The sequence below is a fragment of the Hyperoodon ampullatus genome (assembly GCF_949752795.1).
Source record: "Hyperoodon ampullatus genome assembly, chromosome: 13".
Lineage (NCBI taxonomy): Eukaryota > Metazoa > Chordata > Mammalia > Artiodactyla > Ziphiidae > Hyperoodon > Hyperoodon ampullatus.
The window spans coordinates 17,988,516-18,012,633 of record NC_136926.1 but is presented as its reverse complement, the minus strand read 5'-3'; the positions used below and the strand labels follow the sequence as shown (position 1 = coordinate 18,012,633).

At 51.8% G+C, this 24,118-nt stretch overlaps 1 protein-coding gene across 3 annotated transcripts; it reads right to left on the bottom strand.

The window, feature by feature from the left end:
- Positions 1-250: 250 nt before the first annotated feature.
- On the bottom strand, positions 251-23,524 carry GLTP (glycolipid transfer protein). 3 transcript variants are annotated; one of them, XM_079717729.1, is made up of 5 exons: positions 23,296-23,524; positions 7,210-7,268; positions 6,083-6,216; positions 3,155-3,305; positions 251-1,417 (listed from the first exon to the last, which is right to left on the bottom strand). In XM_079717729.1, exons 1-5 carry the CDS (start codon positions 23,396-23,398, stop codon positions 1,235-1,237), a joined length of 630 nt encoding a protein of 209 aa, XP_079573855.1. In that variant the 5' UTR covers positions 23,399-23,524; the 3' UTR covers positions 251-1,234. The 3 variants fall into 3 exon arrangements, with proteins under 3 accessions (XP_079573855.1, XP_079573857.1, XP_079573856.1); XM_079717731.1 differs by having other exon boundaries at positions 251-506; XM_079717730.1 differs by having other exon boundaries at positions 251-506; positions 3,155-3,274.
- Positions 23,525-24,118: the final 594 nt, after the last annotated feature.

Below are 24,118 nucleotides of genomic sequence, written 5' to 3'. Positions count from 1 at the left end.
CCACCCATGGGGGCAGTCATCTCTCAGCTCCTTACAGGCAGTCTGATTTTTCAAAAGAAGCTAGAAATCAAGATTCTTCTGTGACATGTCCCCAGTTTCTCAATGTGGCAACCAGTTCTATTTTTTTAAGCCAGAAATAGGACCTGGAGGCCAGAAAACAGGTCCTTGGCTTATCCCCAGTTGTAACCTCTGATCCAGAAAGAACGGCAAAAAAAAAAAAAAAGAATCAAGAACCAAAACAGCACACCAATGTGATTCCAAAATAGAGATTTATTTATTAAGGATTATTTAGTTTCCACAAAAAAATCACCAATTGTTCCTCACTGGGTTTTTAACACATATCAGTTCTTTGGGGATTGCTCTGTTCGCCCCAACACTTTAAAAAATACAGCTCTTTTTAGCGCCAGGAAGGACAGTTAAGGCAGCAAGGCGTGTTCTTGGGTTCATCCTCTCCCCCTTGAAAGAATACACATGGTAGGTAGTTTCTTAGGTTGGAAAAGCTGTCCCTGAAGAAGATAATTATGGAGAAGAATGCAAATACAGTCATCTATGGTCAATTATTTGTGCCTGATAGCTTTAAAATAACCCTCCCCTTGGTCATGAAAGGCTTGCTGGTTGGTTTCAGCTATAAAAACCCTGTCTAGCAAAAGACAGTAAGAAAGAGCAGGCTCTAATGACAGTGCTGTGAGGTTGGGCTGTGCAAACCACTGAGAACACACACCAGTTTGCTTTAAAAAAAATCCCACAACAGGGGCCCTGTATAATTTCAGATCAAACCCCCTCATGGTCCTTAAAATACCCCAAACATCATTCAGCCAGATCCTCAGAAGGACACATGCCTATTTTTAAAGTGAGGAGTCTGACACCAGTTCCCCCAGAGTCACACTCCACATGGGGTGGTGGTGGGAAACCAAAAAACCCTAGGACTTGATTTATTAGAAACATTAATCAATTTTTATCACACTGAAATGAAGGCATAAAGTCAGTCTGTGCTGTCATGAGATTCGGAAGCGAGATCGTTATTTATTGCTCCACGAGGATAGACCCCAGAAGTGACTTTTAATCGAGCAGGGCCGGCCCCCTGCAGACCCTGGTCCGTCTCTGGGCTGCTCTGGGGGGCGCCTCAGGCTGGGGGTGGCCGGCCGGCTGGATTCACAGTGATTCAGGTTTGCCTGTTCCTGCGGGGGGCTGTGGTCAGGGGCATGCGGCCCGGGGTGCCCGCTGAGGGTCTGGCCTACACCTTGTAGTTGAGCTCGGCGTTCATCTTGGTGTACATCTCGTAGATGACGTCGATGGTGGCCGTGTAGTTGACCAGGAAGAGGCGGATCTTCTCCAGGCATTCCTCTTCCGTTACGTTCTGGCCCTTGGAGAGTGCTTTGAGGAGGTCGGACTTATAGGGGGCCGCGTACAGTGCTGCCTTGAGACGGGTGAGAGGGGTGTGTGCAGCATTAGCAGAGGGGGAGACCCTGAGCCACTGGGCCAGGCCTGTCGGGGTTCTGAGAGGGGACTACCCAGAGGTCCGTGCTGGGCAGGGGTCTGTGCTATTCGTGGTGCTGGACGGGAAAGGCCAAGGGGGATGTGTGTCCCCTTCTACCCCGGTGAGAGACAGCAGGAAGCTTTGGGGACAGACAGACCTGGGTTCAAATTCCAGCTTGTGCCGCTGACTAGCGGTGAGCCTCGAGCAAGTTACTTAGCCTCTCTGAGCCTCAGTTTCCTTATCTGTAAAATGGGGATGATAATGACACCCACCCAATCAGGCTGCTTCCCCCGGGGCTCCCTGCCCTGGAGAAAGTGAACAGCTTCCTCCTGAGACCCCACCTTTCTGAGCCGGGGAGAGGACGGCTGATCTGTGCTGTTCCTCTTTTGTCCTTCAGGGGGTGATACTTCCCTAAATGTCAGGGCTTCCCTGACAACTTGAAAAGTCCAGAGAACCGGACATACACAGCATTTTCAGAGCCAGAAGGAAAAGGATGCAACCAGATAAAAAGCTTAGGCTACAAGCCTTTTGAGAAGGTGAGGAAATTACAAATAATGTTATCATTAGGAATCAAAATAGAAATAGCTTCAATTTGCTGAGTGTAAACCACATGCCAAGCATTTTATACAGAGTAACACGGTGACCCTTCACAATGAGACTGTGAGGCAGGGCCTATTTTATACCCATCTGCAAGATGAGGATACTGAGGCTCAGGAGGTAGAATTCCAGCTGCCCATTTTTCTTACTGTGTGACCTCTAGCAAGATCCTAAACGTCTCTGGGCGTCAGTTTCCTCATCTGTGAAATGGAGGCAAGGACAGTACCTCTCGGTGCATTTGTGACCATCACCCTGCACCGGCGGCCCGCCAGGCCAGGCATCCAGGACACATGGTTATTACTGAGGTGGTGGTCGTGAGGCCTTCACGGGGGCGGGGGGCAACGGTCTGCCGGGGACGGTGGGGGACAGGGCTCTTGCGGCGCCCACCCAGGACGAGCACTGTCCCCAGCCCTGCCAGGGCAGATGGCCCACATGTGGCCCTATTTCCTGCCTGGATCCAGCAGATTCCCGACCCAGCCTACCCTCGACCTGTGCCACGTGGGACAGAGACCAGCCCTCAGATGCCGGTTCTCACAGGAGTGAGGAAGAGCGGGTGGTGGGAGCTTCAGGAGGAAGGTTAGCCACGACAATGTACAGGGCACCCCGAGGGCTCGCCACACGTCCCCAGTGGTGCTCTCCCAAAGCCGGGCTGCTGCTGAAGGCCAGTGGTCATCGTCACCCCAACACAAGTCACCAAGAGCCTCGTGGGCCAGTGTTCTTTCAGCAGACGCCTCCGTGGGCACAGGGGCCCTTCCTCCCCTCCCCATCCCAGTGCGAGGGTCCCAGCTGAATCTGAGGGGCCAGTGAGGCCAGCCCACCATCAACCTGACGGCCTCAGTCTCTGCCCTGCTTCCTCCCACGGCCTCCCAACCAGGCCCCTCATCAGAACCACCACGGAGCATCTAGGAAAATGCCCGCCACGCGGCAGGGGTCCCTCGGAGCACCAGCCTCACCCCAGATGGACAGGGGAGCGCTTCCTGAGCCGGGGTGGGAGGGGGGCGGGGCCCGCAGCCACAGGGCGCGGGGCAGAGGGCGGGCCCCGCGAGCCAGTGGTCATTCCGGGCCTGCGGGGCGGCTCACCTGGAAGATCTTCTGCACGATCCAGCCGTGGTACTTCTTGAGGGCCATCTCGTAGGCCTTGGTGGCGTTGACACGGACGAGGCTGGGGTGGTTCTCATCGCGCTCGCCGTCGCAGATGCTCTGGAGGAACACCTGGATGAAGCGCAGGCCTCTGCAGCCGGAAGGGAGACTGCGCTTCAGGGCCCTGCATGCCCCCCTCGGCACCACCCACCAGCGCCGCACGCGGAGACTCGGATGCGCTCTGTATTAACCTCCTACAGTGAGCCGGGGGCATGGACACCCCAAAGCGGGTGATGATTCCTCTGCTGTCATGTGTCTACAACAGCTTCCGTGTAACGTGACTCCCCGGCTCACGTCACATGTCCCAAGTACCTTGTCTATACCAGGCCTGGGGCCAGTCCCTGTTGGGCTGTAAGGTCTATGAGGGCAGGGTCTGGGCCTGTCTTGCCTATTTGCCACATGGCCATCAGTGCTTGAGGAATGAAGCCAGTCAGTGCAGGGTTGAAGCTACAGCTCTGGTCCTCAAAGGGCTCAGGGACCACAGACCAGGGACATACTGAGAACACAGGCGAGTTTGACCCTGTGGGTTCCCCACCTCCATCACTGCCTGAGCCACGGTCTGCATCCTCCAGTGGCCACTTGAGCCCTTCCTCTGGGGTAGGATGATGCTTCAAGAGCCAGAAGAAGGGTGTGGGTCACGGCAGGGTGACCAAGCTGAAAATCGGATCAGTACTAGCCCTTTAATCCACATCGTTTCATCTGCTCCCCTCAGCCCTGGGGGACTAAGTTCAGCATGATCTGCCCACTTCACAGAAGGGAACACAGAGGTACCCCAAAAGCTCAATCAAAGGCCGGGATGTGAACCCAGCCTGTCTCACTCCCCAGCTGGGGTTCTCTGCTCCCTGCCTGCAGGGCGGTAGGATTCAGGTTGGGGGGTTCTTAGGGGCAAGAGTTCTGGGCCCGAGGACTAAAGGAATAAAAGTTAAGCTTTATCACCTATGAGGTGAAGGGAAATCCTCCATGCTTGGATCACAACCCTCAACCACTGGGGATCAGCCTGGGGTGTGGAAGCGAGCTCGGGGTCCAGTCCCAGCCCTGCCCTGGCTGACCACCTCTCCTGAGCCCCTGCCTCTCCCAGCCCAAATGATCCCCCTCTAACCAGCAGCTGGGACGATTCCTTCTCAAGCCCCATCTTACCCTGTTGCCAATGGGCTTCATGCCCCTCAGTGGCTCCCTAGCACCCCTGAGGAGGCTGGAACTCATCCGTGTCCAATCCCATCTCATCTTTCCCTGCTCCTGACTTGCATCCCGGGCCCTGGCTAGACCAGATCTTCCTGGAGGGGCAGATATGCTGTGCCTCTCCTGCCCTCCCAAGGCCTCTGCAAGGCCTCTTCCTCTTGGAACCCTCCTGTTCAGTCTTGGAGACCCTGCTTGGCGATACTCCTCCGGGAAGCCCTTTCTGATTTCTCTCTGCTCCAGGGTCTGATATCCAGCTGTCAGGATCTGCCCACCAGCCTGACCCCTTGCCCAGGCTGTGATACCCTAAGAGGGACCATGCCTCTCCAAGCATCATCCCATGCACCCGGCACCATGCACAGCACACAGTAGGTGCTCATTATGTGCTCGATTTGCTGACATCCACCGACATGTGCTCTCCCAGTCACCTGGCTCTGCCCACGTCTGATCTGGACACAAACAATCTAACTGATCTGAATGTCACTCTCTGGCTTGCTCCTCCTGAGAAACCTATGGAACCTGCCAATGGATAGACCCAGGGGCGTTCCTTATTCCTGGTCTGTGAGTCTCTTGTTGACAGATAAGAGTAGGTAGCTCAGTGGGGGCGAGTCATAAAATAGGCCATAAGGTTGTTAATTATAGCCCACTTACCCCCTGATGGCCACACAGGCCACACCCTCCAGGGAGCAGATTCTTCCTGTTCTGTTTCACCAAAGAAGTGCATGGGGGTGGGGGTGGGGTAGCTTCAGGGAATGGAGAGAGAGACAGGGGAAGAGCGCCTATCCTGGCTTCTGACTCCAGGCCCCAGAGAAAGGGCAACATTGGGAACATCCGTGGGGCAGAGAATGGGTCCCTGGCTTCACAGCTGTTGCCACGGACTGTGGAGTTTGTACCGCTAAAGGAGAATTCTGGAGCTGGCAGAGAGCAGCGTGATCTCAGCAAGCAAGCTGCCTCGGCTCTCTGAGCCTCAATGGCTTCATCTGTAAGATGGAACAATTGTATGTGGCTCCAAATATGTGCTATGAGGACAATATGTATCACGGTTACAAGCACCGTCAACTCTGGGGTAAGACTGTCTGAGTTCATATCCCATATCGGGGTACCCTGCCCCCAGGCCACAGGACGAATTTGTGCAAATTAGAGTTCTTTGTCCTCAAGATGCTGTATTTCTGTCAAGAAGCTGTCATAATATACAAATCTACCATGTGTGTGATGTGACCGGCCCTAGACGGAAAATCTTTGTGCAGTGTACAACCTGAACAACTGTGCTCAGCCACTCAGTCCCAGCACTGCCCCTGTGCCCTGGGCATGTGATTTGGCCTCCAGAAGCCCCAGCGGCCTCCTCTGGGAGATGGGGATAACCACACCTAACTCACAGCACATGAAATGCAATTGGGTGTCTAAACAGCTTAGCACAACAGCCAGAGTACCCACCGGCTTGCTATGCCTCTGGTGGGGCTGGAACAAGCAAAGAAGCGTCACCATCAGGCTGGCCTTGGCCCCCCAGGGTGCTTTTTCTCTGTCACTAACTAGCTTTGCACAAGAAGAGCGCCTATGTGAAAGACAGGAAGTGCCCGTCCTGCCCCATCAGAGCAAACACTGTGGGGCAGTGGCGGGGTTGGCCGTCCCTCCTCTGCAGAGCAGGCCTCCGGGCCCACCAGCCACACACACCCAGCCACCCAAGCCCATCACCTCTTCAGCCACATCAGCGCCAGCGTGGCCCCCACTTTGGGCCACTCCGCTCCATACATTTCCTTCTCCACCTCCAGGATGTTCTGAAGGGTCCGGAACTTGGCCGGGTTGGTGTCATACACAGCTTTGATTTTCTGAAACGGAGCACACAGGGTTTCCCCCTTAGGAAGGCTGCCCCCATAGACGGCTGCCCGCGTGCTGGGTGGAGGAGCACCCCGCCAGAGCCTCGCTCTCCTGCCCCCCAGCACCAGGACCTGCAGTGGGGCTTGTCAGCGGGGCTTGTCATAACAATAACCATGACTGTTCGCATTTACAGGACTTGCGAAGTACTTTCTGGGCACAGCCTCATTTGATCCTCACGGCAACCCTGATGCTGCTGTCATAATTCCAATTTGCAGATGAGGAAACTGAGGCTCAGAGAGGGGAAATGACGTGCTCAAGGTCACATAGCTGGTGCAGGTGCGAGCAGGTTCCAGCACTGGCCAGGCCCCAGAGTCCACATTCTCCAACCACTACTGACAGCACCTCAATCCCCAAGCATCTGAAGTTTCGCTTTGGTGGACAAATGGAAATAGGTTCTTAGGATTCTGAGATGTCCAGGAAGAAGGCTCCTGAGTTGGAGCCAGGCAGTTTGGATGTGAATTCCACCTCTGCCACTTCCGTGCTATGAGCCCCTCGACAGCTCTGAGCCTCAGCTTCCTCGTCTATAAAATGAGGATAATGACACAGAACCAGCCTCAGAGTGGATCCTCATGGGGGGAGGGTCAGTGGCTAGGGGATGCCATCTGGAACTCTCAGGACTGGGGAAGGGAAGGGCAGGGTCAGTGCACCTGTGGACCTTGGAGTTTATTTTTTGTTTGGTAGAGTGACTACAAGAACCAGTAGCTTCCTTCTCAGGTCAACCCTCCAGACTGTGGTCCTAGTTTGGCTATGACTGGATGGCATGACCGCAAAGAGGACCAAAAACCTGGAGCTCCAAGTCAGAGAAGCTGGGGCTCAGGCCCATTTCCACATCTCCTTCCTGTTCCTCAGCCTGGGGAACTTGCGGCAGGGAGGAGGGCACTGGTGACGGGACGGGATTACAGACTCCTGAGCTGGGTACCGGGGCTGCAGGGCCAAGTACGTACTGTGATGTTGCCACTTATGTCCACCTTGATGGGAGTAAACACTGCGGAGCCGAGGCAATCTGGGGACAAAACAAGAAGAGAGATTTAGATTCCCAACGAGGGTGATATTCAGGACCTCCATGGGCCATGGGGACCGGAGGGGAGGTCACTTCGTGTGTTTAAGGAAAGGCAGAGCTGTTTGTTAAGTGTTAAAATGGTTCATGGGCAATTTGGAGTGCTGGGCTCTGAGTGAGACCAGTTTCTTACTGCGGGACTTGTCAGAGCCTTTAAAATACACCTGGACTAGGACTTCCCTGGTGGTCCAGTGGTTAAGACTCCACAAACCCAAGGCAGGGGGCCCGGGTTTGATCCCTGGTCGGGGAACTAGATCCCGCATGCTGCAACTAAGAACCCACATGCCGCAACTAAAAGAGGCCGCATGCCGCAACTAAGACCTGGTACAGCCAAATAAATAAATAAATACTAAAAAAAAAAAAATACAACTGGACTATCTAGGGGGCAAACCGTTTTGTCCACAGCACCCTCTCTTCCTAAGACAAAATGTTCTATATTTGCACCGTCTAACGTGGGCCACATGTGGCTATTGAGCACTTGAAATGTGGTGAGTGTGATCGAGGAACTGAATTTGTAATTTGATTTAACTTTCATTCATTTAAATTTAAATAGCCACATGTGGCCAGTGGCTACCAAATTGGACAGCACAGTGTAGAGTATCTTGCAGAACTAATACTCTAAGAAACCATCTTGGCTGACAAGGCGGAGGCCACTAATGAACCAGCTGGCCAGGAGGCAGCTCGAGGAATCTTACGAGCTGGAAGAAGAGCTCGTTCACCAGCTTCTTTTTTTTTTTTTTTTTTAATTTTTATTGGAGTATAGCTGCTTTACAATGTTGTGTTAGTTTCTACTGTATAGCAAAGTGAATCAGCTACACATATCCCCTCTTTTTCGGATTTCCTTCCCATTTAGGTCACCACAGAGCACTGAGTAGAGTTCCCTGTGCTATACAGTAGGTTCTCATTAGTTATCTATTTTATACATAGTACCCATAGTGTATATATGTCAATTCCAATCTCCCAATTCATCCTACCCGCCTCATTCACCAGCTTCTAAGAAGGAAGTGAGCTGGGGACCCAGAGGCCCTACCGTTCTGAGACTCTGCATAAGAGCCCAGGAGAACCCACCAGGAGTGGGACTCTGGTCACTTAGCAGAGCTCAATGAACTGGGGCTCCATACCCGCTCTGCACACACTGGCAGTGTGGGCTTGGTCATGTCCCTTCTGCTCTGAGCCTCAGCTTTCCCACCTAGCAAATGGGCCAACAGAACCGATCAGAGCTGCTGTGAGGATGATGTGAAACAACCCACTTCCAAGACACATATTTTGTTCACCTCTGGAATCGGAATGTTCTTAATTGGAGGCGTTTTTCCTGTCTTGGTGGTTCATAAAACAACAGACCATTTTAAAATAGGCGGCACCTTTGAGTTGATGAAATGTGGACCTAGAAACTGGCAGTGCCTGGAACTCAGGACTCCATGGGAAATGTGAGCTGACTGTGGACTGTCTCTCCTCCTTTCCCTCCTCTGTGATCCCACAGCAGTCTGTCACAGGGACCAGAGACAGCCCACAGGTCAGAGCTCCCTGCTAAGGGCTGGGCACGGAGGAAACACATGGGGAAGGGCCGGTTCTCTCCTGAGCAGACTCAACAAGGACTTCACCTCAGAGCCTGAAGACAGCTGTGCTTCCTCAACATGTCTCACCGTCCTCGATACAGAGCCCAGGGGGCAAAGGTGCCCAAGCAGGCCACAAGTGGGTACCAAACCCACGGTGGGGAAACACTGGCGCCAGCTTCCCCTTGTCCGCTGGCCAGGCTGGGGCCTCGGTGCACGTGCCAACTGACCACATAGGGGCGGAGGACTGGGGGAGGGACACCTGTGGGCTGAATTCCACCCAAGGTGACCCAGCACACCTGGCCGGCCATCTGGAACATTCTAATCGCAGCTGTTACAAAAAAGGTGCATTGGGGAAACAGCATTGGACGTTATAAATGAAATACCCCAAAACCCAATGGAAAGAAGGTCAGGTAGATATCCAGACACCCTGGGTTTGAATCCAGTTGAGCCAGTCTCCTGTGCCTCAGTTTCCTCACATGTCAAATGGGGCAGCAGTGGTACTTGTTTCATAGGGTTGACGTGGGGATTAAAATGCACGCACTGAACGCATTTAGCAGAGTGGCCAGCACAGGAACCCTCAGTACATGAACTGTGACCATCTTTATGACTTTGTAGCACGACCAGGGCCAGGGTCCACGGTCCAGCAAATGTCACCCAGGTTCGGAAGGCACCAGGTCCTTCAGGACCTCCGCTGAGTGGGAACACTGGGCCTGTGCCCCCTGCCACCTCTACTCTCCTATGTCCCGACTGAGGCCCTCATGGGGCCCGGGGTGGCTGCCTTGCCCTGCTGCAGGCTTCCGGGCACAGAATCCTCGGGCCGAGATGTGAGCCCACTGCTCTTAGTTACCGGCCTCTCTCTCACGCCTGTGGGAGCACATCTCCCACCACAGGGCTAGGCTGGACCTCCCCCGTGGTGGCCACAGGAGCTGCTCCGAGGTGCTGGGTGGGGGGATGCAGGCTGCCTGTCCCACCTGATCCTGGGCGCTCTGGACTCCCAGGTGGACCTGCCAAGGGCATTAATAAGGTAATGATTCCACCCACCCTTTCATCTTCCCTGATGTATCGCTGACCTCATCCTGCAAGGCCAATCTAGGAGGCTGTGCAATTTGCTAGCCCTGCAACATGTTCTCTCCTGGGACATTTATCACCGACTCCCCCAAAGGACAAGGCATTCCAGACTTAAAGTAAGAGTGCAGGGAATTCCTGGCGGTCCAGTGGTTAGGGCTCAGCGCTTTCCCTGCTCAGGGTAAGGGTTCAATCCCTGGTCAGGGAACAAAGATCCCGCAAGCCAAGCAGCGTGGCCAAAAAACAAATAAATAAAAAAAAAATAATGCAAGACAGCCAGGACTCTCCACCACTGGGGACTCTTCCCCTCCTGACTGTGCAACCAAGGGTCACCAATTCCGAGCCTCACAGGAGCCGGGCAGGTGCCACGAATGGGCAGCATAGGGACTGGCGAAACCCTCCCAAAGGGGGACTTCCCTGATGGTGCAGTGGTTAAGAATCCACCTGCCAATGCAGGGGACACGGGTTCAAACCCTGGCCTGGGAAGATCCCAGATGCTGCAGAGCAGCTAAGTCCGTGCACCACAACTACTGAGGCTGCACTCTAGAGCCCACACGCCACAACTACTAAAGCCAGCGCACCTAGAGCCCGTGCTGTGCAACAAGAGAAGCCACCACAATGAGAAGCCCGCGCACCGCAACGAAGAGTAGCCCCCGCTCGCCGCAACTAGAGAAAGCCCGCAGGCAGCAACGAAGACCTAGCGCAGTCAAAAAACAAACAAACAAACACAATTCCAAAGGGATGGCCAATGGCTTCACCTCCACATCTTTCAAAATGTATGTTGTCCAAAGACATGAGGTGGATTGATGGATGGATGCAGAGGTGGATAGACAAGTATGGTCAGGTATTAATGGTAGGGTCTAGGTGGCAGATTCATGAATATTCACCATAAAATTCTTTCAATTTTGCTATACATTTTATTATTTTTTTTTTATGGGTATACTATTTTATTAACATTTACATTTCACCAAGAGTTCGCTAGCCATTTGTTCAGAGTTTTAAAGACAAAACGGGCAAACAGCTTTAAGGCTGCGATGTATTTAACACTGCACCATATATTCACCAACTAGACAATTGAAGGGGTATGACTATACCCTTAGGAGCACCAAGTATAGGAACAAGCCCTGGAATTGGAAGACAAACCTGCCAAGCCATTCAAGACTGAACAGAGGTCTTTGGTTGCTGACAAAATCTCCCCTTGACTTCAGACTTGAGACAAACCGAGAGAGTCTGTCAGTATACACAAACCACTGCCTTCAGTAACAGGATGGACTGGCCAGAACCAATTCAGATTGTGGGGGCCAGTCTGAAGTGAGCAGGGTTGGCTGGAGGCTGGAAATGTCGCAGCTGAAGGCCAGCACCGGCAGATGACAGCAGCCATCTTCTAAAAATCGCTGATTTCTACACAAGTTCCTAAGATGCTTTTCCCAAACAGGGTTGCTGTATGTTTTAAATTTTTCATATATAAAGTTGGAAAAGAATGTCAGACTTGGGACTTCCCTGGTGGTCCAGCAGTTAAGACTCTGCGCTTCCACTGCAGGGGCACGGGTTCAATCCCTGGTAGGGGAACTAAAATCCCACATGCCATGCGGCACAGCCAAAAAAAAAAAAAAAAAAGAACAAGAATGTCAGACACTTTTTTCTGCTCATAAAAGTCATACTTCTTCTTCCACTTTTTCTCCAAGTCCACTGCACTGCTACCATGATTGTGGTTCCACGTGTAACTCTGTTTTCCACCCATCCCTGCCATGGACTTGAGCTCAGAGAGGGCAGAGACCAGGGGGCCTCAGTCCGCCTCTGTGCCCCCAGCCCCTGGCACGGAGCTGGACCCCAGCATGAATGAGGGGGCAGATAATAGGAAACGTGAATCTAGAGGCACATTTCCTGCCAGGTTCTTTTTCTAGCCACTTTCTTATAGTGAAGATTGACCCAATGCACCGGGTCTAAGGACCCAAGCGACTAACATAGCAGAGGCTATGGGAAGGGGCTTTGGCCTCAGTTTCCCGGCCTGGAAAGGGACCACCCCTGTAGAGTTGCTGTGATGGGGCAGGCGCCATATGTGCCAAGTGAGGGCCCTGAGCCTGGCCGTGATTTGATTCCCACCACTGGCTGATGTTCGAGTATAGCCATCCCACGTTGGAGATGCGGAAGCAGGGCTTGGTGACAGATCATCATCAACCACGCGTGGGTGGCTTCCTAGCTTTTCCCAGCGACTCAGGTCACTGGGCATGCATTTTAGACATGCACAGAATGTTATTCAGCTGCCCTGGCTCTAGAAACGGCTCTTGTGTGGTTCTGAGTGCCCGCCCCACCCCGCGATGGCGGGGAGAAAGGCTTTTTGTTTCGCCTTCTCCCGACAGCATGTCACTCGGGTCATGAGGCTGCCGTGGTCGGCAGGAGCCGGGCCCCAAGGCAGTTGTTCTTGTGCGTCGTGGCTACCATGCAGGGACAGAGCTTCTGCTCTACTGTAGGGTAGGATGTGGGGTCTGGATGGACTTCTGGAGCCAATTGTAGAGCAGAAGCAAGAGAGGGGAGAGTCGAGGGCTGGGAGATGGACCCCAGCAGAGGGAGGTGGTGAGGCCGACCGACCTCAGAATCCACTTCCCCGCTGCATGGGGCCGGGACGAGGGGGCAATTGCCGGCAGGAAAGGCATCACTGTGTACACGTAGATGGGCACACAGGAGTCAGGCTGGCAGCATCTGGGGGTGGGCCGCCTGTGATTAGGGCAGGAACATGGTTGTGCTCCAGAGCCCCAGTCCTGGGTTCGGCTCTCAGCTCTGGTGTCTGGACAAGTGCCTGAACCACGCTGGGCTCAGGCCCCTCCCTTTCCAGAGCCCTGAAGTGCTGGGCAAACAGGAGGCGCTCCAGGTAAGCTGAAGCCAGCTTCAACAAGCCTCATGGAAGGCCCTGGGCTTATGTTTGCTTTGGCGCAGCCCGAGGCCTCCAGGCCTAGAAGAGCCAAGTGACTGGCCCAGGGTCACACAGCGAGAGTCAGGCACACAGACACAATTAGCCAAGGCTGGTGCCACCACCCCCTCTAGCCTTTCTTTCTAGGACATTTCTATCTGTGTGTGTGAACTCAACAAAAGCGAAAGGACTCTGACGGGAAAACCCTGAAATGATTTTAACCCCCAAGCACACCGTGGCCTAAGCCTTGAAACTCAAACTGGCCGCTGCTCTGGATATGACGCGACATGCTTCTGGAGGGTTATCCAGCTTTACCTTTCCTACAGAATGCAGCCCTGCCTCAAAATTATTACCTTGCTTTACCTGTTTTGCAGTTAACCCAAACTTGTTTTTCATTGTTGTCAGCCAACAGGCTCTTTAGAATGACACCCAGAACCTGCCAGAAGGGAAGGGCAGGGGGCGGGGGGGGCCGGGTGGTCAGGTGCTTTTCTCATTCATCAAAGGAAGTTGTCTCAAAAACAAAAGAAAAATCAGATACAATTTCACCATCTCACTTCATGGAACCAACTCTAATGGGCACGGATTCCAAACACAGTCAAGCCTTGGTTACCTGGAACATGTTGGCAAATGGCCCCTTCTATTTAGAAGACTTTTCTAACCATGCTACTCAACCCAAAAGGCATAAGGAAAAGACCAATAAGTCTGATTACAAAACCCAGAAACCTTCTATATGGGATGGGGTCGGGGTGGGGGGAAATCCCATCACCAATCTAAGCCAAAGAGCATACTGATTGGGGGAGGGGATGACCTGTGTAACAAATATCATAGACCAAAGACTATCATCCCTAATATGTAAAGAGCTCTAACAAATCAATAAGAAAAAACAACAACCACCTTATAGAAAAATGGACAATTAAAAGAAGAAAGGAAAAGACATTTAATCTCAATAATAAAAAGAAAATAAAGCAGTGAAATATTTTCCATCTACCAAATTTTATGAATATACCAACTTTCACATTCAGCCATTCTGGATGGAACTTCTCAAAATGTAACTCAAACGTCCCTGCCTTTGTACAGCAAGCCATTTGCAGTTTTCTAAACAGGGCCATCATCAAAAACAGGAATTACGATAAAGGTGTGACCCAGTGACGTCACAGGGCCCCTCAACTCTTCTCTAAATGGCTCTACATGGTATGTTTTCAGGGATTTAGGACAGCTTTGTGTAGTTTTTTAAAAAACTCCTCTTGTTTTCTCTGCAGTGCTTTGATTCTGCTAGATACTTGGAAAACAAATAGCCAACGTTGTCACCATTGCCTGCAAAATAAGAGGAAACAGGCACCAAGCAAGCATTCTGTGCATGACCTCTGTGACAGTTCTGCCTGGGTCTCTGTCATAGTTCAGATGGTTGAGATTGCCCAGACAGCAGAATTCCCCGTAAGCCAGCAGTCACCATATGCCACACAGAATCACATTCACTTCCTCTTTTTCTGGCCTCAGTGTAGTTAGAAAGCACCTGCCATCATGCTCTGAGCAAGCCTCCAGCACATATCTGGAAATTTCCATCCGAGCTGCCCCTCAATGCCTACCTCTTCAGACAACCATATCTTCCAACAGGTGATGTTCCCAACATCAGGCAAGAGGGTGAGAGAATCGCCCCCGCCCTGGCCCCGCCCTCTCATTTCATCTCAGGAATAATTTTCCTTCAAGAACAAAAAGCATTCCATTTTTAAGACGCTCAGCTTCACTTTCAGCCTGTATGATTCAGTGTGGGAATACCAGACCCAACCCATAAATACTTATTTGAAAAAGGAAGAACCTGTGTCATGACTCTAGGAGCCTGGTTTGGGGAGGTTCTATTTCAAATTCAAATTTTTTTTTGTCAATAGCTGGATAGTAAGGTTTCGTTGTTAAACACATGGGGCAGATTAACTTCACAGATCCTGGGTTACAAGGATCATAATGCGAGGCACTCAAATCACAGCTGATGGAGATGAATCGTGTGTGTGTGTGTGTGTGTGTGTGTGTGTGTGTGTGTGTGTGTGTGTGTGTGTGTGTGTGTGTGTGTGTGTGTGTGTGTGTGTGTGTGTGTGTGTGTGTGTGATGGAGATGAATCGTGTGTGTGTGTGTGTGTGTGTGATGGAGATGAATCGTGTGTGTGTGTGTGTGTGTGTGTGTGTGTGTGTGTGTCCGTCTGCAATAAGGCCTATTTTGAAGCATAAGAGCCCTGAGAATGCCCACCTTCCTAAAACTAGTTCCCATTCTAAATTCTACTATCCTAATATCTAAGAGAAAAGAATGTTTACAAAATGATGCTTTTAAAAATCACCCCCATGGGGGCTTCCCTGGTGGCACAGTTGTTGAGAGTCCGTCTGCCGATGCAGGGGACATGGGTTCGTGTCCCGGTCCAGGAAGATCCCACATGCTGCGGAGCGGCTGGGCCCGTGAGCCATGGCCGCTGAGCCTGCGCATCCAGAGCCTGTGCTCCGCAATGGGAGAGGCCACAACAGTGAGAGACCCGCGTACTGCAAAAAATAATAATAAAAAATCACCCCCATGACATGCCGACTCTCTTTATCCAAAATTGACCCCTTTGGCAAAAACCAGCCTTCAATCAGGAATGCAGATGGGAAAATGATTTCTCTTACTTGCTGTGTGGCCTGGGAGAATTTAGTTAAACTCTCTGAGCCGGTTTCCGCATTTGTAAAATGAGGCTAATAACAGGCCTCACCTCATAGTTTCTGGCTAAATTTTTAAAAAAGTATTCTTTATGATTATGATTATAATAACTATTATTATACATTATATCATCATTCTTTAGAGAAGAAATCCAGAAAAGAGTGATTCCAATGATTAAGAAATCAAAAGAGAAAGAGAGGAAGGGAGGGAGGAGAGAGAGGTAGGGAAAGAAGGTGTTATCAGTTGATGGATACGGGTAAAATTAACAGGAGCCCTTCAGTTATAAATAAGGACCACGTATTCCTGACCATTAATGTCTGAGATCTCAGAAGGGAGTGGAGAAAGGAACTCGGGGGAACAGCAGTGCAGAAAAGGAATCATTTCTGAGCCAGGGGAAGTGTGAGCTGACTGCGGAACTGCGGGGACAGAAAGCAGAGGTCTTACAGGACCCTGGAGAGGGCCGATCCGTTGTAATGACTTTTTTTTTTAAATTTATTTATTTATTCATTTAATTTTTGGTTGCATTGGGTCTTCGCTGCTGCACGCGGGCTTTCTCTAGTTGCAGTGAGCAGGGGCTACTCTTTGTTGCAGGGCGCAGGCTTCTCATTGTGGTGGCTTCTCTTGTTGCAGAGCACAGGCTCTAGGCGCGCGGGCTTCAGTAGTTGTGGCTCACGGGCTCTAGAGCGCAGGCTCAGTAGTTGTGGTGCACAGGCTTAGTTGCTCCGCGGCATGTGGGAATCTTCCCGGACCAGGGCTCGAACCCATGTCCCCTGCATTGGCAGGCGGATTCTTAACCACTGTGCCACCAGGGAAACCCCCGTTTTAATGACTTCTAAAAGCTCAGATACAGTTAACACTGTAATAATTTTTTTAAAAAACCCTGTTACAAGTAACTCTGTAAGAATGTAACACAAGGAGTTAACATCCATCCAGGCCATTTTAAAACTGAAACAATGCAACCTACATTTCCATTCTAATAAGCTCATTGAAATAAGCACACTGCCAGATGGGAACTTACTTCCTATCATTTCCCCTCCCTGACAAACAGCTCAAAAAGGCCCTTGCTGCTCTGGAAGACCTGTGGCAGGGCTGGCCCCCTACAAAGCCCTTACTAGCTGTGTGACCTGGTTAAATCCCTCCACCACTCTGAACCTTGGTCTCCTCTTCTGTAAAATGACACCAATTCCTCCTAATTCATAAGGTCATGATAAGGGCTGGAAATGAGATATAGGCTAGTTCGATGCTTGGCACATGGGAGTCACTCAAAACAGGGGTTATGCTAGCTATGATGGGGTCACGCATTATACTTTACAAAGCCCTTTGGCACGCATTCTTTTCATTCCCTTTCAAGTCCCATGTTGGCTGGGCACCTACGCTCTGCCAGGCACATTGCTGGGGCCTGGGAGGCGATTCACAATGGGGCACTGTTCCTCCAAGAAGCCCTATGTGACAGACACCCCACAGATGAGGAATGAAACGGGGGCTGGATGAGCCAGCAGATGACAGAGTGGACATTCGGGTCTTTTCCCTCTTTCTTCTCCATCCTCTTCCCTCCAGGAGCAGAGGCCAGACCTCAGTCCCTGACCTCAGGGCCGGACTTTTCTGAACCCTGAGGATCAAGAGTATTTCAACCTTATCACTGGGGGAACAGAGCAGGTGGGCACCATTTGTCCATGCTCTGCACTGGCCTTTGGATGTTATAAGTGAGAATTGCTTCAGTAGCCAGGCAGCTCAGCTGGCCTCAAGCCCTGGCAGCTGGTCACCAAGAGCCAGAGGCAGCTTGTTTCTGCAAGAACCTTGTTTCCCAAGGGCTGTGTGGCAAGAAGTGCAGATTCTAAAGGTCTGAGGATGTCTGTCCCACCTGTGCAAAAAGATGGAGTGATTCTGGGCATTGGGTGCCAACGTCATCTGGGGGAGGCTGCCTCCATCGGCCCTCCTGGGAGGCCCACCTTCCCCCTTGTACAGTTGGGGCTGCAGGCTCAGAGAGGGGAAGCACTAGGGCATGGACACACAGCTGGGGCACCATGGAAGCAGCACTCAAGCTCAGGCTGGCTGCTTGATGCCAATATCCATCTATCTAGAGACTTCGATTCATGGACTTCAGTGGACAACAAAACCAGGTTCAAAGCAACTTCTTCCCTCTAAGCCTCCAAAGCAGCCAGCTCATGGGCTGTTACACAGACAGACGGGATAAGACAACAGGGCCAGCGGCAGCCCTCTATACAGGTGTTACTTGGCTCTAACTGGGGCCAGGTGAGCTCATGAGTATGTCTCACCAGCACGCAGTAGGTGCTCCTCAAGGCTAATGAATCCTCACTCACTACTTGCAAACACACTTCCAATGGACGAGAGGAGTCTGCAGGCCGGTTCAAACTTGCAAAACCCATCGCTGAAAGTGACTTATCCACGGCCCTCTGCAAAGTACATTGTTTCCTCCTCCTAGAAGCGGTCTACTTCCGGTTCCTACAGCATCCAGCTCTCAACAGACACTCAACCAAAATGATAACTAACCTGCTATTGGACGAGGGTTAACACAGTTTCCTGTTTCTCTTTCTTGGGATATTCTATACAAAACCAAAAATAAACATATTTGTATCAACTTAAAAAACAAAAACCCAAAAAATTGTGGTCCCAAGTCCTGAAAGGTGCTTGTTGCAATGGTAGGAACAACCTCTTAGAGGCCAAGGGGGTGTGGGTGGGGCTGGTCCCCAGGCGGTTAACTCAATGTCCCAATTAAAGGAAAAACTGAGCTGTCTGGGGCCTCCCCACTGGATGACTTCCATGCCCCAGCTATCAAATCTGCGTTCAAATAGGCAAGAGATATGGTCCCAGCTTGGCAAGATGACTATGAGGCACGCGGCTCCAAGGAAACCTGCATAGCTGGTCTGGGGTTCCCAGCGTCTTGGATAAGCCACAATGGAGCCAGCAGAGCTCCTGGACTTCGGTGGCCAAACAGGCTGGCTCCACTGACCAGACAGGAAGCCAGGAAAGCAGGCAGGCACAACAGCAAAAGCACTGCATAAGGAGTCCAGAGGCCTGAGTTCTAGTCTGGCTCTGTGGTCAATTGCTGGCTGTGTGACCTTGGGCAAGTCACCTAACCTTTCTGGCCTTGGTTTCTTTGGCTGTAAAACAAGATAATTCTGTGCCTCTGGGCCTGCCATTCCCCCGCACCGCCCCCCCAGCCAAATAGAACTAGCATTGAACCAAAGTGATGCAAAACCACTCTTTCTGGGGCTACTCTAGGACTGTTTCGTGAGTGTCAGATATCTGTAAGGCTCAATTCTATGGACATCCATTTAATTAAGCTAAGAAGCCTGAAGGAAGTAAAATCACCTCCGGAATCTGGATCTCAAGAACCAAGAGGTAGAAATCATTACTTTCAGCTACTGCATCTTTGGTTGCTCCCTAAACAGTGAGAGCAAGCAGGTGTCACCTCATGCATCAATTCTAATGGACCTCGGAGTGGCCGAGGCTGTGTTTAGACTTAAAGGGGAAAAAAACAGTATCGTGATTGATTATTAACGTCTGCCATGGGTACAGGATATGAGTTATGTATCTCAATTTGATTCTATATTTTAACTTAGAAAGAGAGAAGAAAGCAAAACACTTTTAGAAGAACCCAGAAAAATGGGAATGGAACCAAAAGCATTCACTCGACAAACATCACTAGCTCACCAAGTGCACTGAAATAACTCAAAGTGTCAGAATGGGGTAGATTCCATGGGAGTCAGAAAGATGTTCCAGATGAGGTGACCCCTAAGCTGATTCCTTAAGGATAAGTGGAACCCAGCCAGGTGAAAGGAAGGTGGTGGGCCAGAGAGGAGTGGTACCGCAGGCAGAGAAACTGACGCGGGTAAAGTGCCAGAGGCAGATGATGGCATGGTACCCTCTGTAGGGCTGCAAGCCATTCAGAAAGGTTACAGCACAGATATCAAGGTGGGGTAACAGGGGGCCACTGAGGCTTCTAGGCAGGGAGTGACAAGACTAAATGATTAAGCCTCTCCCTCCCCCTCCTTCCACCCACCCCCCCATCCTCCAATTGCAAATGCTCTAGAACAGCTGCATAATTGACCATAAAAGATTAGAGAGCAGGGCCTCACAGAAGTCAGCTGCAAACTGATCAGTCAGAGGTGAGATCCAATTACTGGGTCAAGGTAGAGAAAGAAGATGCACAAAGGGCTGACCTCTAAGTGGACATAGCAAAACCTATACAGCTCGGGAGACTCAGGCTGGAGATATGGAAGAGTTAGTCCAGGATGCAGATGTTCTGAGCTACATCTGACCTGCAGCCCAAAGAATCAGCATTCATCAAGCCCAAACAATTCTGTCCCAAACCACCACCGATGATGGTTTAAGAAATGATTTAACCTGTGCTAACAGGTTAAAAGCCTTCACACCCTTCGACCCAGCAATTTCCCTTCTAAATTTAGAACCAACCAAAGAAGTATGCAAAGAAATATATACAAGAATGTTCACTGTAGCACAGTTTACAAGAGCAAAAAAACAAAAAGGAAGCAATGTAAATGTCCAACAGCAGGGGATTGGTTAAGTAAATTATGTCCACATTCAAACAATGAAGTTCTAGGCAGCTATGAAAAATGCTGATTGATGGGTAAAGGTGGTTATGTTATATTGTTGGGTGTGAAAAAGCAGCTTATACATTTCCCCTTAAACATAGATAAAGATATAAATGGGTCTGGAATGAAAATACTCTGAAATGTCAGCATTGATTCTCTCTCAAATAACAATAACAACAAAAACAACAAACTCTGCCTCAGAAGGTTGTGAGAGGATTAAATGAATTAGTCTACATAGAATGCTTAGCACACAGTAAATGCTCAATAAATGGCAGGGAGATTTTTAATTTATCATTTCTTTTTGCTCAATTTTCCTTTGAGAAACAGATCTTCCTTGCAGAATTAAAATACTTTTTAAAAACACAGCTTTTAGCCCTCTGCCCTATTTATACCAAGAGCGGTAGCTCTCAACCAAGGGTAACTCGGTCTCCCTGCAGATATTTTTGGTTGTTACAACTTGGGGAGATGGGGTGCTACTGGCATCTGGTAGAGAGAGGCCAGAGATACCACTAAATGTCCTACAAAGCACAGGACAGACCCCCACCCCAAAGAATAGCCCAGCCCCAAATGTCAGCAGTGTCACGGTGGAGAAACCCTGATTTGGAGGAAACCGGCACCGAATGCCTTTCAGACTTCTTGTGTCCATAATCCCAGGCCTGCTCCATTCCAGAAACACACCACCCAGATCATCCAGGGGACCAGACGTTCCCAAGACCTAGACAAAGCCCGTGTGTCAGCTGACGGCGGATCTCCATCGACCCTTGAGTGCCAGAGAAAAGCCACTGGTGGGGCCATCCTCCTAAACCTTAAACCCTCAGGAGGAACTCTCCCCCAGGAAGAGCCTCATGCTTCAAAATGGATCATCACGTTTTTTTGAATAGTGCTAAGAATTATCCTCTGTGGGCCAACCCACTGAGGCCTCTGTATAAATGGTGCTTCTGTCAACAGATGTGACGGCCCACAGCAGCCGGCTCGCAGCAAAGACAAGGGTCTTTTGAGATCAGGGAAAGGAGCGGGGGGAGCTCTCCAGCAGGGGCACCACATCACCGCCAGCTCCAGCCGCCACCACCCCCCTTTCCTCTAAAACCGGCACGATAATCGCATCAAAGGAAGGAGCCCCCAAATGCAGAACTGGTGGGCAACCTTGCTGAAGATGAGGGAGGAAAGGGCCACAGAGCTTAACTCGGGGTCTCTCCACCTTGAGATCCAGCTAACATTTGGGGTTGCATCAGTTCTTTGTGGTGAGGGCTGTGTGTGCACTGGAGGATGTTTTGCCCACTAGGTGCCAGTAGCATCTCCCCGTGCCCCTCACCATCCCGCCCGCCCCCCCCAGGTTGTGACAACCAAAAATGTCTCTAGATATTGCCAGATGTCCCCTGAGGAGGCGAAACCACCCTCAGTTGAGAATGACTAGCTTAAACAGATTCTGAATCCTTGTTCAGGGCAAATGCTCATAGAACCAAGGAGCGGGGAAAAACCTGTCACAAAAATCAACAACTCCTCAATGCTCAAACCAGATAGCTCCCAAGCTCCTGCCTGGAGAGTCAGTGTTATCTCAACACTGAGATACAGAAAATAAGAATGTTTTATACATTTAACAAGTTCTGACTGAGCACCTACTGTGTGCCAGGCACTGTTCTGGGTACCAGGGATGTAACAGTGGATGTAAAAGAGCCAGGTCTGAGAATCGTACAAACCAGCCAATGGCACTCACTCAAATACTACTCATTAACCAATCATCCACTCTATGAAGGAACCAAAACTGAATCCAGGAACTTGTAATAACAACCACACACCTCCCCCTGCCAACAGCTAAGATCTATTTGGCACTTAAGGCCTCAGAACTTTACACACACCACCTCATTTACTCTTTGCCGCTAGCCTAGGAGATCAGCATGCCCATTTCACAGACGGGGATGCTGAGGCTCAAGAGGTGGAGGAGGAGAGCGGGCACACGACTCCACGTAGTCACAACCACCCCAGAGCCCACGGCACTTCAGGGACTACTGCCCACCGTGAGCTCTGGTCACCCACTGGGGGGAAAGGGAGTGACTGCCCCGGGTGCCACTTCCCTTCAGTCCAAGTCAGTGTGAAGGTTCTGTCAGTTTGCGGGTTTCAGCTAGACTCTGCCTGCCGGACTGGTCTCTTCCTGCAAGGCCACCAAATGAAACAGCAGGGCGGGGCGCTGGGCAAGCCCACATAGAAGAGGAAAAAGCAGAGCTCAGGTTGCACCCTTTACTCAGGACCAGCAAAGCAAAGGGCAGGGGCCGATGGTACTGTCTTCTGTTTCCCATTTTCCATCCAGGGTGTGGGCTGGGCTGAGGGGTGGGAGAAAGGAAGGTCTGCAACCAGCTCAGTGCTCCTATGACCTCCCAGGGCATGACATATGGAGGAGGGGTCTTTTCCTTTTGGACCCCATCCCAAGCACTCCATGTCTGATGTCACCCCACATAGCAGCCCCCCTGTCCTGACCCCTGTTCTAAATGGAGGGAAAGCTTTAGGTGGTTCTCCCTAGGAAGGGGCCCCAGAGTTTTGCGACTCCCTCCAAAAGGCCCCTCCTCACCCTGCCAGGCTTCCTGCCCTTGGAGTGGGGGTGGTGGGTGGTGTCTCTGATCTGGAATGAGGGAATTCTAAGGAAAGAAGTGTTCACAAGGTCCCATGAGGGAGAGGCTGGGAGAGTTTACAGAAAAGGGGGTTTATGAAATGGGGGGGGAATTCATTTTAAGGGGAGGGAGTTGAGAGCCACTCTGAAAGGGAAGAGGGGGATGACAGGGTGAGAGATGTTTTCGGGGAGATGGAGGATTGGGGATTTGGAAGAGTAGGGGTGTTTGTGGGGAGATGGCAGACTGGGGTGCACAAGGGGGCGGAGAACTGCGAGCATCTGAAGGACATGTTGGCATGTGAGGTGTCTGGGGAGACAGAGGGTTGGGAGAGTCTGAGGGAGATGGAGGATTTGGGGATGTCTGGGAAGAGATGAAGGATGTGACATGTTCGGGGGAAAGAAGATTTGGGAGCGGGACGGGATAGGGAAAATTTGGGGTGCTTGGAGAAAAAGGGGATCTCGGGTGCGTGGGGAATTAGGATTTGCGGTGTCTAGTTGAGGGATGGTTGGGGGGTGCTCGGGAGAAGGAGGATGCGGGTGCGCTCTGGGTCAGGGCTGCGGGCCATCTCCCCTCTTCACCCCGGCTCACCGAAGAAGGGCGGCAGGTGGGACACCGCCTCCAGGAAGGGCCCCGTCTCGATCTGCTTGTCCGCGGGCAGCGGCTTCAGCAGGTGCTCCGCCAGCAGCGCCATTTCGGGGTCGAGGCCCTTGGTGATGCCCCAGCCGGCGCCGCGGGCGTCCACGCCGCCCCCCGGGCCGCCGCCGTCAGCTCCGGGGCCGTCACTGCCGCCCGCCGCAGGCTCAAGGGACGCCAGCGTCGCCACTTCCGCCCGCGCCGCGCCCGCCTACACGAGCGCTCAGCGCCGCCCGCCGGCAGAGCGCCTAAGCTGCCGGACGCCCCGCCCCGCCCGTCCGCCCGCGCCCAATCGTCGCCCACGGCCGCGGGCCTCCGCGTCACCATTGGCCGAGGGGGGGGGGGGCTAGCGCGCCCGGCGCGAAAGCGCGCCGACTCGTGGATCCAGGTACGCCCAGGTGAGCCGCTCCCAGGTGACCCGTCCTCAGGTGTGTTACCTGCCGCCCCCGGCATGGCACCCCCCACAACCAGGCGGGCTGGCTCGGGCCGGGTCCTCGCCTCATGGGCGAGGTCACAACTCACAACCCATCCACCAGCCCAGGTTACAGCCCAATCCAGCCAGCGTCCCTGAGGACATCTGTTTCCCCGCAAACAGCCCCCAGTGACCAACAGCCCCCAGTGACTTTTTGGACACTGCTGTGGTAACAGTTCTCTTTGGCTACACCCACTGGGGACACATGATTCTTCTCTGTGAGTAATCCTATGCCTGTTGGACACTCACTGCTCAGGTTAACTCAGCCATGCCTAACTAGGACTCCTGTTACCTGAAATCTGGGGT